This window comes from Mastacembelus armatus, chromosome 10, assembly GCF_900324485.2.
Source record: "Mastacembelus armatus chromosome 10, fMasArm1.2, whole genome shotgun sequence".
NCBI lineage: Eukaryota > Metazoa > Chordata > Actinopteri > Synbranchiformes > Mastacembelidae > Mastacembelus > Mastacembelus armatus.
The window spans coordinates 15,368,732-15,383,116 of NC_046642.1; the positions used below are offsets into that span (position 1 = coordinate 15,368,732).

The 14,385-nt window shown below is 40.7% G+C and overlaps 4 protein-coding genes across 4 annotated transcripts; 3 read left to right on the forward strand and 1 right to left on the reverse strand.

Annotated features, from left to right (window-relative positions):
* The first annotated feature begins 706 nt into the window (after positions 1-706).
* Positions 707-4,986, forward strand: gcna (germ cell nuclear acidic peptidase). Its single transcript, XM_026330416.1, has 13 exons — positions 707-794; positions 1,162-1,257; positions 1,633-1,825; positions 1,916-1,988; positions 2,084-2,133; positions 2,256-2,319; positions 2,415-2,485; positions 2,585-3,001; positions 3,098-3,254; positions 3,428-3,572; positions 3,672-3,807; positions 3,976-4,180; positions 4,296-4,986. The coding sequence occupies exons 2-13, from the start codon at positions 1,168-1,170 to the stop codon at positions 4,525-4,527; spliced, it is 1,833 nt and encodes a 610-aa protein (XP_026186201.1). The 5' UTR covers positions 707-794; positions 1,162-1,167; the 3' UTR covers positions 4,528-4,986.
* Positions 4,987-5,253: 267 nt separating this feature from the next.
* Positions 5,254-6,871, forward strand: LOC113144555 (olfactory receptor 2M4-like). The gene is made up of 3 exons (XM_026330710.1): positions 5,254-5,847; positions 5,977-6,078; positions 6,223-6,871. Exons 1-3 carry the CDS (start codon positions 5,632-5,634, stop codon positions 6,820-6,822), a joined length of 918 nt encoding a protein of 305 aa, XP_026186495.1. The 5' UTR covers positions 5,254-5,631; the 3' UTR covers positions 6,823-6,871.
* Positions 6,872-7,427: 556 nt separating this feature from the next.
* On the reverse strand, positions 7,428-9,724 carry cetn2 (centrin, EF-hand protein, 2). Its single transcript, XM_026330417.1, has 5 exons — positions 9,262-9,724; positions 9,011-9,175; positions 8,788-8,916; positions 8,276-8,413; positions 7,428-8,049 (listed from the first exon to the last, which is right to left on the reverse strand). Exons 1-5 carry the CDS (start codon positions 9,262-9,264, stop codon positions 7,960-7,962), a joined length of 525 nt encoding a protein of 174 aa, XP_026186202.1. The 5' UTR covers positions 9,265-9,724; the 3' UTR covers positions 7,428-7,959.
* A 491-nt stretch (positions 9,725-10,215) lies between these two features.
* On the forward strand, positions 10,216-13,850 carry nsdhl (NAD(P) dependent 3-beta-hydroxysteroid dehydrogenase NSDHL). The gene is made up of 7 exons (XM_026330643.2): positions 10,216-10,369; positions 10,482-10,643; positions 10,960-11,106; positions 11,218-11,346; positions 11,681-11,823; positions 12,963-13,065; positions 13,170-13,850. The coding sequence occupies exons 1-7, from the start codon at positions 10,349-10,351 to the stop codon at positions 13,500-13,502; spliced, it is 1,038 nt and encodes a 345-aa protein (XP_026186428.1). The 5' UTR covers positions 10,216-10,348; the 3' UTR covers positions 13,503-13,850.
* The last annotated feature ends 535 nt before the right edge of the window (positions 13,851-14,385 follow it).

Here is a 14,385-nt window from a genome sequence, read left to right on the forward strand (position 1 = left end):
GACACTGATCCAAACAATGTGAATTTAACGAGATGAACAAATAAATCTGTTTCAGTTTCAAGTATCTTTAAAAAAAAACTTTTATCTTATACTGTCTCACTACCCCTCCTCTCCATGTCTTACATCTCCCACTGTCTTTTCACGACTATGACATTTATCTCATTAGCTACCTATAAGAAATGAGCAAGCAAAAAAAAGATTGCCAAAAATTGATCTATAACATGAGCCCTGGTAATAAGATCAATCCAGTTATTTCATACATCGCTCAAAGTACACGGGTTTAAAGCATGAAGACAAAGGGTTACCGTAATACCCGCTATATTATCAGTTCGCGTAATTTCATATGCGATTTAAACGGATTCAGAATGGCGAGAATGTAAAGACAACCTGCAAAACTAACTACATCGGTGCAGAGGTTTTTAAATGTTGCACCAATAGCGGCCGCAGCATTTTAATGCTCAAAGTTTTTACGACAATGGCTTACTAAATACTGTTGAATAGTTTCAACAACAGTGTGCATTCACAGTATTGGAGATATGTTTTTAAAGTACATGACATGAAATAGAAATACTCAGGCTAAAAGTGAACGGCATAATATTTAATGAGATGCTTGCTGTCCCTTTTTAATCCGTTCGCATTAGTTTAATTAAATTTGGTAGTGGGCGTGGGCGACACGCTGACATATAATTTGACGTCACTCTTGAATGTTCAATGTCTTCGTGAAGCGGAAGATTTGAATTTTCTCTCCCTCTGCCACCCTGTGCCTTTGGCTTTCGACGACAGAAGCGTGTTTGGTAATATCTCAAATTAAATACACGTGAATCGATATCATTTATAACCAATGTGTAATGCATACTGACGGAAACACTGAACCAATTTTTAAAAATAGGCTTGAACTCAAAGATAATGTGAACGAGCAGGAAGCTAACGGTAGCGAATGAGCTAACGTGCTAACACTGGTCCGTTTGTGTTGTGGGGCCGTAATACCCGCTCATTCATGAAACAACGACCTGGTTATACGATTTCACTGACACAAGTATCCATCATTACTTTGCGGCTTTCTTTTTGCATTTTATTAGTTAACTTAGAGGGAGGTTCGACGTTACGGCTGGAAATGACGCGTTTAAATGGTTCCTATGCTGGTTTTTGTTTCAACCCCAGGAAACTATGAATGATGATACCTGCAGACTGTTTGAAGGAGTTGCCAGAAAGATGGGATGGACTGAAAAAGGAGGACTGGACAGAGCTGAAAGGACGGTTTGTTGCATATTTAATTAATCAGAAACATTACCAATATCTTCTGTTTTAATTGCTATTAAGCTCAACAGTAAACGTGTGTCTTTAGTGTGCTGGTAGAAGAACACTTTACATGTGCATATATTTTCATGTGACATCTCTAATAAGCGGTTTATTGCTTATTATTGAGTTGACTGACATGTTCAGTTACTCATTTTAGTGTGACTGTTTGTCAAATCACACAGGCAATTTGAATACTCAACCATGAGTTGTTTCACAATTGATAAGCAACAAAATAATCAACCTGATGATCTTAATGAAAATAATGGTTAGTCGCAGTACTATTTTAATGCTGAAGATGCTCACTTAATTTCCGGTGGTCCTCGTTGTTTCTAGTTGATGGACTCAATTGGTAAGACTCGTCATGCCGCCACGAGTGGTCATCGACCTGCTGACCGAACATCTTCACATGTCCAGCTCGGCCACTCTGAAAGTGAAGATGATTTAGAGAAGGAGAACCAGCCCTCCATGGCCAACCACTACAGAACCAAGTCTTTGATTGAGTCTAGTGATGATGACTTTGATCAGTGTGAGTGACATAAATTGCACGATACTGTTAAATCGTGTGACTCACTATACAAATACACTAATTTGTTCAGTTTACCTTTTTATTCCTTAGTTCATGTGAAAGTGGCCACTCCTAAAGCTAGACCTGCCTTACACAAACCATGTAGCACTGCAAAGAAAACCTGGTATGAAAATGTTTTAAAGAAGCATAATCTACGTCTGCTTTTAATTTTACTTTTGTCTTATCACAGTTTTAAACACTTTTTCTTTGTTTTTTTAGTTCAAATGTTCTTGTGTTGAGTTCTGATGATGACTGTGCTTTTGAAACATGTAAGCAGCTTTCTTCTGGTATATTTAACCACTCACAATAATTCAGTCCATATTTTTTATGTTAGATTTTGAGCATAATATTTATTATGACTTTACTCATGTAATACTTTTGCCTGTTTAAGTTCTACATCGAGTGAAAACACCTAAAACTAAGCCCATGAAAACAGGGAGTGGGAGTGAAGATAGGTGAGTTTTTGATTTGTTTATTTTTTTTGCTTCAAATCTACTGTCACCATGTGTTGTTAAAGCTAACTCTCCTCTGTGCTGTGTTTATTTTACAGTCTAAAAAATTTCATAGTGAATGACAGCTGTTCGGATGATGACTTTATTGAAATGAAATCGACTTTTAGAGGTAACAATGAATGCTTTTATCAGTGTTTGTGTTAATTTCAAAGAAAAATGTCAAACTATTTTCGTTTAAAGGTGATATTTTGTTTTGACTGTTTGGCAGTGCCTAAAAAGAGCAATACTCCAACAGCCCATTGTTCACTGAGGAGACCAGTGGCTGAGTTTGACTCCCCAGTCTTTGTCAGTGACAGCGAAGATGACGATGATGATAATATTGTGGTCAAAAGCACATGGAGTACTCGTCACTCAAAATCTAACCCACCACCAAAGACTAAGAAGAATAATGACCGCCTGTGTAATAAAGATGACAGTTGTCCATCGCTGCCTTTACGTCCTATCCCTTATTTTCTTCCTCCCAACAAACCTTTGGCATCACTGGCCTCACCTAGGCGGACTTTTTCAACTCCTTCCAAGGTGGAAGAATCGGACAGTTCTGAGGAAGAGCTCACATCCCTATTGGACAGACTGAAAAAGAAAAACAACTTCACTTCCACTTTGTCCTCACTTAAGAATAGCGATGGTAGTTGCATATTTTTACTGTCATATTCCAACACTCTAGCTTTTAGGTCCAGTTTTGAAGTTGATGTCTCTTGTTTTATTTTGTTCTTAAATCTAGAATACAATAAGGAGCCTCCTGTGTCATTTCCTCCTGTAAAGGCACCAGCTTCTAAATCGTCAGGGGAAACACCTGTGCACTTGAAGAAACCAGGGAAATCCACCATTGTGAAACCCAAAGTCAGTCAGACAGAGCCCAGACATGGCCCTGTCAGCAGGTACACGAGTTGACCAGTTTTTATATACAGACTTGGATAATGGACAATCATTTAAACGATTTTGTGATTTATTATATAATGTGCCCTGAGTTATATTTATATTATATTATATTATATTTGATGCTCCCACAACTTTTGTCTTTATTATACACTGTTTTTTTTTTCCCTTGTAGGGTTGTACTGTGTAAAACTCCAGGCTGTTTCCTGCAGGCCTTATCAAACCCCGATTCCAGCTATGGCTCCAGTTTCAAACGGAACAAGGAAGAGCTCACCAGAAAACTCTACCAGTTGTACAACACCAGTGTGTTTGACAGTAAGGTGTGAACACTGGTTTTTTTAGAAATGTTATCACACATTCTCCCCATAAGTATTTCACGTTAGTTCAGCTGTGAATTTATTTTCTGACATGACTTTTAGCTTCCTATCGATATGTCAGTGATGTGGAATAAGAAGATGCGGAAAACAGCTGGTTACTGTATCACCGGGCAGGAGCGAGGTGGAGGGAGCCGCTACGCCCGCATTGAACTGTCAGAGAAAGTCTGTGACTCTGCAGGTACTCCTTTAGTAACGCAGACTAAAACGATGCGTTTAGTCTGCTAGATTGTCCCTGAATATAAATATGTACTGTTGTCAGTTGTGCATAGTAAAATTATGTTGCCTTGTATTTGATTGAATCTTTGCATCATTCAGCCAGTCCTGTACTATTATCCCTCCCTCCTAGATCGTCTGCGGGACACACTGATTCATGAGATGTGTCACGCTGCAACATGGCTGATTAATGCTGTAAGGGACGGGCATGGAAGCATCTGGAAACTTTACGCTCGCAAGGCCACGTCGGCACATCCTGAGCTGCCCATGGTCACTCGCTGCCACAGCTACGACATCAAGTACAAATATCAGTACCAGTGCACCCGCTGCCAGAATACGTACGTCTGACATAATTCAGTTATCAGCCTCGCATGATTCTTTGTAATTCGTCTTGTGTTTTACAGTCATGTTTGTTCATTTCTATTCCTAACACATTAACCTAATTCTCCACAGGATTGGGCGTCATTCCAAGTCACTGGATACACAGAGGTTCGTGTGCGCCCTCTGCACAGGACAGCTTATCTTACTGACACCTTCAAAGCCACGGGCTCCCACACCTTTTGCTACGTTTGTCAAAGAGAATTATGGGTCTGCACGTCAGGAGCTAATCGGACAAAGCCATGCAGAGGTGATGCGTAAACTTAGTGCAGACTTTGCTTCCAAGACCAAACTCAGTCAAAGCTGAGATTGTGTATCTGTACTAAAAGCAAATGACATGAGCAGCGTAACTACAAAAAACTTACCTAATTCTGAAATACCTCAAATAGTCAAATAGTCTTACATTACAGAGCAGCTGTGATTGTTAATATTGAATCTGTTATGGTTTTTTTTTTTTAGTTGATTTATATTTCAGTATGTGATTGTAGCGTAGACCTCCTGCAAGTAGAAAAATTAGCCTGGATAGCAAGTTCATGTTCCTTACTGCACTGCCAGGTTTGGTTTGTGTGTGTTTGTGCATGTGAGTGAGTGATGCATACCTCCCTATCTAATATATACTGGAGGTCATTATCTTAAGGAAGTGGCATTGTAACAGTATCCATGTTATAACATAATTAGTTTTATATATTTTTGATATGGGATTGGTTTGATTTTACTGTTAGAAACTGAATAAAGTGTAATTTTTCCATTCAAAGGACTTTCGGCCTATTTGCACATCGATATCTGTACACAAACAGTTCCAGAATAATTTGGCCTGATCAATATATTAGTTGTAATCCTAAATTTAATAATTTTAGACACCAATTTCAATTTGTTTGGTTTAGAGTAGTTAAGGACTTTTTAAAATGGGGTATGACTATTTTTGGTCCAGGTTTGGAGCTTTTTAAATCTAACAAACATACATACATATGTAGGTGAAGGAAGTTGGTGTTATGTTTCCTATCACTGTGCCTCTGCTATCAGGCAAATATTGACTGCTAAAATACAGTTCTGTGCAGATTTGTTAGTTTTGCCTCAGACTTCTGTATAAATAAGCAAACATAATTTTGGTAACAAACACTAGCTATTGACACATGTTCATGGGGAGGAGGCTTTAGAGCTGACGTCCTACACGTTGACATGGTGAAGCTGAGTAAATGGACAGCCCATTCTGTCACACAACAGAGGATTCAGTTGAGACCATTTGTCTTCTGTACCATGTTGCATTGGAAATCTTCAGAAGAGAAGAGCAACTTTGAAACAGATTTGAGGGTGAGCCTGTGGCATCATTTCAAAAAGTTTATTTCAAACTACCTAGGTGCAAAGACTTTTTTTCATTAGGAACCAAAGTGATCGAAGGGGCTTTTATGTCATGGATATCTACTGCAATCTGACAAAAATAGAAGCTCAGATACAGATGAATTCCACCGTCTACCAGCTGATTAAGATGGTCAGCATGTCTGTGAGCTGCACCGTGAACACTGCACTCAGCCTTCCTTTACTCCTGGTCATCACACGCTCCCCATCACTTCTTGGACACACTCGCTTCCTGCTGCTCACACACCTCCTCTTGTGTGACAACCTTCAGGTAAGTCTAGACTTCTCCTGTTTTATAAATCCCATTTGTACAACGTGTGAGAGAATGCTTTTAAATCAGATTTGCAACTATATTTTTACATTTGGTTGTTTCAGCTGAATGACCCCTCTGTCATTTCAGCAATTCCTCTGGACGATCAAAGAAGGTCTTTTAAGCTCCAGAGAAGGTTTGTCTGTGACCCAGTGTCTGATCTTCTGTGCTGCTATCCAGACCTGCTCATTGGTTTGTAATGCAGTGATTACAAATGATACACATTACATTTATTAGTCAGTTTGGCCATGTAGTGATGGACACAACAATAGCTTAAATTCATTCATTCACAGTATCTCTGCTTTGATGACCAAGGGCTACATATTTTATACACAGGTGGACCTCTTCCTGAGCACTGCTCTGGCTGTGGACCGTTTTGTGGCTGTTAGGTGGCCTCTGCGCTATGAATTGTTGATGTCTCCTCAAAGGAAGAGAGTGACTGTTGCAGCCATATGGACCTTATCAGCTGTGCTCAGTGGTGTGGCTTTGTGTCTCAGCCTCAACACGATTCGTGTCAATTTTTCCATTCCTCGCTGTCGACCTCTCTTCCTTACACCCTGCCTATCGGGGACATCGCCTTTGGTAATTTATTGCACGGTGGGGACTGCTGTGGTGGTGCCTCTCTGCTCTCTAACCATCCTGGGATGCTTCTGCCTGCTCTGTTGGGATATGCACACCGGTCTGCTCCTCACCAAGAGAGCTTGTGTGACCCTGACCCTGCAGGGTACCCAGACTCTTCTTTTTTCAGTTCCTTTGGTCATGGACAGCTACCTCATCCCAGCCCACCTACACAGTGATGCTCTCGATATAGCAGCCACCATCACCTACAGTCTTGGCGTGTCGCTCATACCTCTGGTTTATGGATACCGCTCACAGGAGCTGCAGCAAAGGATACGACAGGCTACACACAAAAACAAAGTCAACAGCCAAAGTTAGTCATAAAGTGAGAATTTGTATTGATCTGGAGGGGCCAGACCTAACATTTTACCCCATACTGTTTGAAAAAGAGCAATACATTCCCATTCAGCACTGCAAGGTGTCCCATATGTGTTGCTCCATGCTTTGAATTTGCTTGTTTTCTAAAAATTGAGGTTGGACAGTAAGTAAGTAGTAAGGCAGCAGCGTCTTCCTGTAAACTACTTGCATTACAAATGCAAACAGTATCTGTTTTTATAAGCAAAGGGGAATAAAATCTAGCTTTCATGATTTGAGTTTAAAAAATCTGAGATAAAAAGCAGTCAAAGTGTTTCAGCACTGATAACTACTGGATACACGAGATGCTTATAATAAAGACAAAAAAATAAAAGACTGGACAAAATGCTTCAGGATATTTAATTTATATCTTAAACACTAAAATGCTATATACCTACTTACTAATTAACCATATATATAATACAAGAAAACAGGATAAGTATACACAACAGAAGGTTAAATATTCAGTGCTACAACAAAAATACATCAACAATCAATCTTATTTTAAAGACAGTGGGACGTTTGGGCAGAAAGGTCATGCAGTGTCCCTGATTGTGATGACTACTCCTTGAAGAGGCACAAATCCACTGAGGTGAGTCCACACCCCCACAGAAATCAGCGGTTAACAAACTGCTCACATTACAAACTTTTATGGAAAACCAGCAATGAGCGCCTGAAGATGAAATGCTGGAGTTGCCACTGCACATAGTTTTAACATAATACACAAACTCTGCTATCAAAAGCACTGAAATGGACTGTTTGTCATTGTACTGAGACAGGCATTGAGAAATTTCCTGAAAAGTAATAAGATCTTTGTGTTCTTCATTAAATTATGCAGCATTTCCAAAATGAAAAAGAACATTCTTGCACTGTTTTTGGGAAACCTAATGTAGATTATCACATAACTCGGAGGATAATTTAACATTTGACCAGACTTCTTGTTGATGTTTTTTTCTAAGTCATTTGAGTAACTCAAGTGAAAATATATCACAAGACAAAATAACAAGAAAGTGGAATTTTGAAGATAGAATTAGATATAGAAGCAGCATTACATGTAAAGTCACCAGTGGTCCCCAATACACCTTGTTTCATGCACCTCCTTCAGTACAGGCAGGTTTTCTTCATAATGCGCAGGAACTCCTGCTGGTTCACCTCTCCATCTCCATCCCTGTCTGCTTCATCTATCATTTCCTTCAGAAACACAATTCAACAGGAAATGAAAAGAAGACTGGAGGGATGGAACAAGCAACCCAATAACATTTATAATCAAATGTTGTGCTGGCATTATTCAAATGCGGTCATGGCCTTTGGTTTTATAAACACATAGAGCCTGTATGTTACAGTAATGTAATGTAGGCTGCCTTCATTGGTCAGGCATTATTGTTCATATATCAGAGTGCATAATTATGCGCCTTACCTGCAGCTCTTCATCTGTGAGGTTCTCTCCAAGCTCTTTGGCTACTCTCTTCAGATTCTTAAATGAGATCTTGCCTGTCTCGTCATCATCAAACAGGCGGAAAGCTTTCAGGATCTCCTCTTTGGAGTCCTTCTCAGCCTGAATTGGAGAGAAGAACTGCTTTACAACAAATCACAGTTTTGCCATAGTTGTAAAAGAGAAAACAAAATAACATCACAAACTAGGTGAAATGTGGCCAGAGTCGTGCACGGATTATGTAAGAGAAAGAGCCACATATTGGATGAATCATGTTGTCTCTCTATGTGGCCATTTTGCTTCACTTTGTGTTAGCTTTGCTATCTCCTATAGTTTTTTTCATCTCTTTCTAGTCATTTGATTGATTTTTTTTTTTTCCAAATGTTCAGTCATCCATCCATGGTCTGAGTGGTATGTGTGTGGGATAAAACCAGAAACTCACTTTAATGGGAAATTCAAGACAGTTGAATTTTTAAGTTCTTGACATAGATATTTACCATCTTCTGTGTCATGACAGTAAGGAAGTCATTAAAGGAGATCCTGCCCGTGCCATCCCGATCCACCTCACCGATCATCTTCTTGATCTCCTCTTTCTTTGGTTCAAACCCCAGGGCTCTCATCGCAACCTGGTACAGTGTTAGAAAATTATAACACGTTAGATAATGACAGTGCAACTGGTTCTCTTCCTGTCGCTTGTGATCACTGTTTGGGCCTTTTTACCTTGAGCTCTTTGACGTCTATGTATCCAGAACCATCAGTGTCAAAAAGCTCAAACGCCTCCCTGATCTCCTGCTTCTGCTCCTCGGTCAGCTCAGGTTTGGGGGTTGTCTTCTTACGGGGAGGGGGCACCGGACCCTGCAGGGATGGTCTCTTGGCGCTAGTCGCCTGGTGGGGACACAAAAGGGGAGAGCCATGTGAAAGATCAGCTACCTATAAGATTGAAAGATATCATCAAAGACATTTTCACTCACCATCAGTTGGATGAAAAAAATAAAAGAACCTGCAGATCTGTTAGGCAATCAGGGTTTTTCCCTCTGGGCAATGCAGCCTCCCTATCATTTAGGGAGGAGAGGATCACAAAACGGTGTCTGCTTTACATCAGTGGCGCACACTAAGCGTTTGGTTACGCCTCTTATTCCTCAAAGCTTTGCTTTCGCAGGATCGGCTGCTTAAATGTGCAGAAAAAACGAAGGCAACACAGGTATTGCCTCCCATCAGCTGCTGTCATGGAGTCGACATGTTTGATTTGTTTACCCTTTGTGCCAGCAGGCAAGCCCGTGGTTTTATGGTCGTTGAGATGGTAAAGCTGAACATTAGCAGGCATAAGAGGGTGTAAAAGCCAAACACACCAGTCGGGCAAAGGGCTCATTGGTTTCTGAGAATCACGTGGTGCAAGACACGACCAGAAAATTCAGAGCAGTAGAGACAAATGTAAACCTCGTTAGATTGCTCATGCGGTATAGCCTCAGGAAAACAGTAATGTTTCTTTTCTTATCATAGTTAAATGCAAAATATACGGATCAGCTTCATAGTCTTCATGTCTTTTCTTCTATTTTCTCTTCTCTTTCATGCAGTAATTTGCACTACTGTCGATATACATGTATAAAATATCGATAAATATTACTGAAAAATATTAACATCAATTCCGTTACTTTTTACTGATTGTATTATATAAACGTAATAACTAAATTCACCATTTCACACTATATAGATGTGGATGTTGGTCTGTCAGCGCGTCAGGGGGCGTGGCCTGTGGGTTACAATCATCTCGCGTTCTCGGATTGGTTGAATTTGTGGCGTTCTTTGACGTGCTCTGAATATCATTGGCTGAACCTAAACGTCACCTTCGTACAGGTCGATATCTCAGCCAATCACAGAGCAGTTCTCACTCAGCTGATTCGTGCAGCTCACGCTTTGTACGCTGTTTAGTTTCACAGTTTTTCAATAACATTGTTTACTTGTGTGGTAGATATTTAGGAGCACGTGTTGTTACCGACTATTCTTCATGTAAGGTCATATTTGTTTTTTTCTACTTTGCTGTTCACCTTTTCACTCATTATGGCCACACGTGTCCGACCGGTGAGTTGCAACGTTTCTGTGCAGCTTTTCACTTAACTAACGCGATGCTGAGGCGCTGTTGTTTTTTTTTTTCTTTTTTGGTTCACACGCATTGTCTGTTCTGCATCCGCAGCGTAATAAGCGCTGTGCGGTCATCGGGGGCTCTGGCTTCCTGGGCGCTCACCTGGTGGAGAAGCTGCTGGACCGCGGCTACTCCGTGTCTGTGTTTGACATCCGTGAGAGCCGTGAGCTGCCTGGTGTCACCTTCTATCAGGGGGACCTGTGTGACCAGCAGGTGAGGACGTTCTTCTTCAGTGTATTGTAACTAAGGCTCTGACGTGTACGGTTTGCATGGCCCAGCACCCCGACCCTTTAACTATTAGGCCTGTACATTGAAAAATATTAGATACCAGCTGTGTGAGAGACACTGTTAAACTCGGCTTGGAAAGGAAAACACTAAAATGCAGTGTTTGCATACCTGTAATACCATGCAATTTGTAAATGAACAGATATTTTCCAACATTTTTCTAAAAAAAAAAAAACAACAAAAACACAAAGACTCTTGTTTTGCTGCATCTGTTACTCTCAGTGTGTGTTTAATTTTCTCCCAGGCTTTGTTGCCAGCTCTGAAGGATGTGTCCCTGGTCTTCCACTGTGCCTCCCCTGCCCCTGGCAGTGATAACCGTGAGCTGTTTGAGAGGGTCAACATTCAGGGCACGCGCACACTTATACAGGCCTGCATCGAGGCTGGGGTGGAGGTGAGGGCAGTCAGGGGATGAAAGACTGGGCTTTACACTTGTTTATGTGTAACATTTACAGTTGAAGGATGAAATGGCATGAAAGTTTTCTAAACTGTTTGTCCTGGGCAGAAATTGGTCCTGACGAGTAGCGCCAGCGTGGTGTTTGAAGGGTCAGACATTAAGAACGGGAGAGAGGATCTGCCATACGCCAAGAAGCCCATTGACTACTACACAGAGACGAAGATTGAGCAGGAGAAGGTAGGAGCGTCATATTTTCAGTTTTTTGGAATCGTAGGTGTGGCCTGGTGGTTTGGCAGTGTTACCACAGGAAAAACAAAAAATAAAAATTTTAGATTCATTTATATTCCAAATGTAGTTTGCATGTTTTCCTCATTTTTGTATGGATCTCTTTTCCTAAACCTACTTGAAATGTAGGTGTCTTTGAAATGGAGACACATTGAATATAGCTGTGGTTATGTGTCTGTACTGAACCCTGTCCATGTTCCTCCTGTCACATGCTCCACACCTTTCACAGTCACATGTATGAGAGAGAAGACTGAGCTGTATTTGATATGTTGTCTTTTTGTTTTAGATGGTCCTGGAGGCATGTGACAAGGAGAATGGATTCCTCACAGTTGCCATCCGTCCTCATGGCATCTTTGGCCCTCGCGACCCACAGCTGGTTCCTATCCTCGTGGACACGGCTCGTAGGGGAAAGATGAAGTTCATCATTGGGTAAATCGCAGGCAGACAGCAGACTTCCCAATCTACAGTAACTTACAGGCTGACTACTATAAATTATGTTTTTATTATTGGGCCCCCTCTTTGTTGCCTTATACTTTTATTTACTTCAGTGATAATATAACATCCATGCTTGCAGTAATGCTTCGAATACATTATTATTACATTTAAGCAGCAAAACTGAAAACTCCCTGTAATTAACCACAACCCAGAAAAATAATAATGTGATTCTCCAGAGGAAATAATATTTGGGCTTTTGCTAAAAATAAAAATGTAGCAACAGTTGGCTACAACACAGCCACTTTGTTTCACTGTGGAAACTGTGAATGTATGTACAGTTTACAGGTTAAATAGGTGACAGACAGATCAGTGTCACTATAGAAGATTTAAATAATCCATGGAGTGTTGTGGCAGGTGCTTCCGCCCCTCTCTCAGTGTGGAGACAAACGTATTGATCATGTTGCTGGCTGACGGCCACAGCGAACAAAGTCCAAGAAAAGGAGCTGCATTTTTCATTTGTTTGGTCAGTGTGAGACAAAGGAAGTCAGGAATTTAGGAAGAGGAGTCGTCATGATTGGTGTATTGCACTAATGCCAATTTAACTGCTTTTTTTTACTAATAGAAATATAATAAATGGCAGTTGTTTTAGCAGTGACAGCTGAAAAATACTTAAAAATCGGACTTAATGGAGTCACTGTACCGGAAACTAACATGAGCCAGTGCATGATAGAAATTTCATGCTCTCCAAACCTGAACTCAGGGGAATCATTTTGATATTAATAGGCTAATAGAATTAAATATGAAATGCTGCACACAAATAATTTATCTAACATCTGTAATGGTGACAGTATTTCTATTTGCGCCAAAACACATTTCTTTGAGATTGCAGCGAATTTGATTGAAAATACTGAATTCCGTCATATCATCTCTCAGCCTACTCAAAAACCCTCTTCTCCCTCTTCAGCCACTCACTCAGCAGCCTGCCCACTACTCCCTTGCATGTGAATAGTTGAAATTAGTAATGATGTAGTTCAGCTTATAGTTTCCTCTGCTGGTGTGCTGAGTGTCTGTTGATTGCTGTTTCCTAGATCCTCTGTGCTCAGTGACATTTTTCTGTATTCCCTTTGCTGCAGTGATGGGACCAACCTGGTGGATTTCACCTTTGTGGAGAATGTAGTTCATGGACACATCCTGGCTGCTGAGCGCCTCAGACCAGACTCCCCTATATGTGGAAAAGTGAGTGAGAATAAAATCTAAAACAGAGCTGCTCATGAACGCATATTGTTATTTGCATACATACATTACATCATTTGTCTTTTATGCTCTGTTTCACTTTTCAGCCGTATCACATCACTAACGATGAGCCGGTTAGATTCTGGGACTTTATGTCTGAGGTCCTGGTAGGTCTGGGATACAATGCTCCACGTTACCACCTGCCCTACGCACTTGTCTACGGACTGGCCCTGCTCCTGTGGCTGCTGGCACTGATCCTGCGTCCTCTTGTGTCATTAAAACCCACCTTTACTCCCATGAGAGTGGCTCTAGCTGGCACACACCATTATTACAGCTGTGAACGTGCAAAGCAGGACATGGGCTACAAACCAGTAGTCAGTCTGAAGGAGGGCATTGCCCGCACAGTGCAGAGTTACCCTCACCTCAGACAAGGGTCTTGACGGCATAGAGTTGATGTGTAAGTCTGTTTGTGTTAGTACAGTCACACTACTGAATAGACAATTCAAAATGAGGAAACAAACAGTTTAATCCTTATTCAAAACTCCCAATCTGGAGAATTTCTATCAGCGTTTATGTTCAGTTTTCAGCAGCAGATGGCAGCAGAGAGTTTTGGTTTTGATCGTCATATTGCAGTATCTACCAAGAGTTAAAGCACAGTTTTGACAACTTAAATATTTTGATCTTACACTGTGAAAACTGAAGCATTACAGATGTGCTGTACACACATGGAGATGTTGCTGTTTATGTCAAAGTGCCTTAATACATCCCATTAAATAATGGCTCTCTGATTATTGTTTAATCTTTTGGTCTGGGGCTGTTTTTCATGGTTAGTCAATGGGCCTTCAACTTTGCAGTAACAGTTTGGGGAAGGCCTTTTATTGATTCTGGATGGCAGTGGCCTCATGTGCTAAGTGAGATTCATTAAGAAATAGTTATCTAGTTTGGAGTAAAAGAACATGACTGCTGACTGTGAGCCAGGTTTATCAAAACCTGTGGCCAACCTCATTCATGCTCTTTTAGCCGATTGAAGGTAAATCTCTGCCGATGTTTCGGAAAGCCCATAGTTTAAAGTAGAAGTCCAGTTTTCTCACATTCCCAGTATGTACATTGCAAGAGTTTTATGGTTACTGTAATTCTTCATCCTGTCTGTGCTGGCTGTAAAGGGATCCCTTAATGTGATTCCAAAGTACGAGTCCTCATTCTGTGTAAAATACAATGTGAAGTTCAGAAAAAGACAATAAGCAGTCAGACATATCCAATGGGTGTTTTCCAAACTTTTTTTTTTTTTTTTAGTACAATATTTCATTTTTGTGTAACAATCGC

Coding starts and splice junctions, on each gene's coding strand:
- gcna (XM_026330416.1), top strand. CDS start 1,168: ATGAATGATGATACCTGCAGACTGTTTGAAGGAGTTGCCAGAAAGATG. Junction 1,989..2,083: donor AGCACTGCAAAGAAAACCTG/GTATGAAAATGT, acceptor TTGTTTTTTTAG/TTCAAATGTTCTTGTGTTGA. Junction 2,486..2,584: donor AATGAAATCGACTTTTAGAG/GTAACAATGAAT, acceptor ACTGTTTGGCAG/TGCCTAAAAAGAGCAATACT.
- nsdhl (XM_026330643.2), top strand. CDS start 10,349: ATGGCCACACGTGTCCGACCG. Junction 11,107..11,217: donor GCATCGAGGCTGGGGTGGAG/GTGAGGGCAGTC, acceptor TGTCCTGGGCAG/AAATTGGTCCTGACGAGTAG. Junction 13,066..13,169: donor ACTCCCCTATATGTGGAAAA/GTGAGTGAGAAT, acceptor TTCACTTTTCAG/CCGTATCACATCACTAACGA.
- cetn2 (XM_026330417.1), bottom strand. Junction 8,414..8,787: donor CTGTCATGACACAGAAGATG/GTAAATATCTAT, acceptor TCTCCAATTCAG/GCTGAGAAGGACTCCAAAGA. Junction 8,050..8,275: donor TCACAGATGAAGAGCTGCAG/GTAAGGCGCATA, acceptor GTGTTTCTGAAG/GAAATGATAGATGAAGCAGA.
- LOC113144555 (XM_026330710.1), top strand. CDS start 5,632: ATGGATATCTACTGCAATCTGACAAAAATAGAAGCTCAGATACAGATG. Junction 5,848..5,976: donor TCTTGTGTGACAACCTTCAG/GTAAGTCTAGAC, acceptor CTGTCATTTCAG/CAATTCCTCTGGACGATCAA. Junction 6,079..6,222: donor CTATCCAGACCTGCTCATTG/GTTTGTAATGCA, acceptor TTTTATACACAG/GTGGACCTCTTCCTGAGCAC.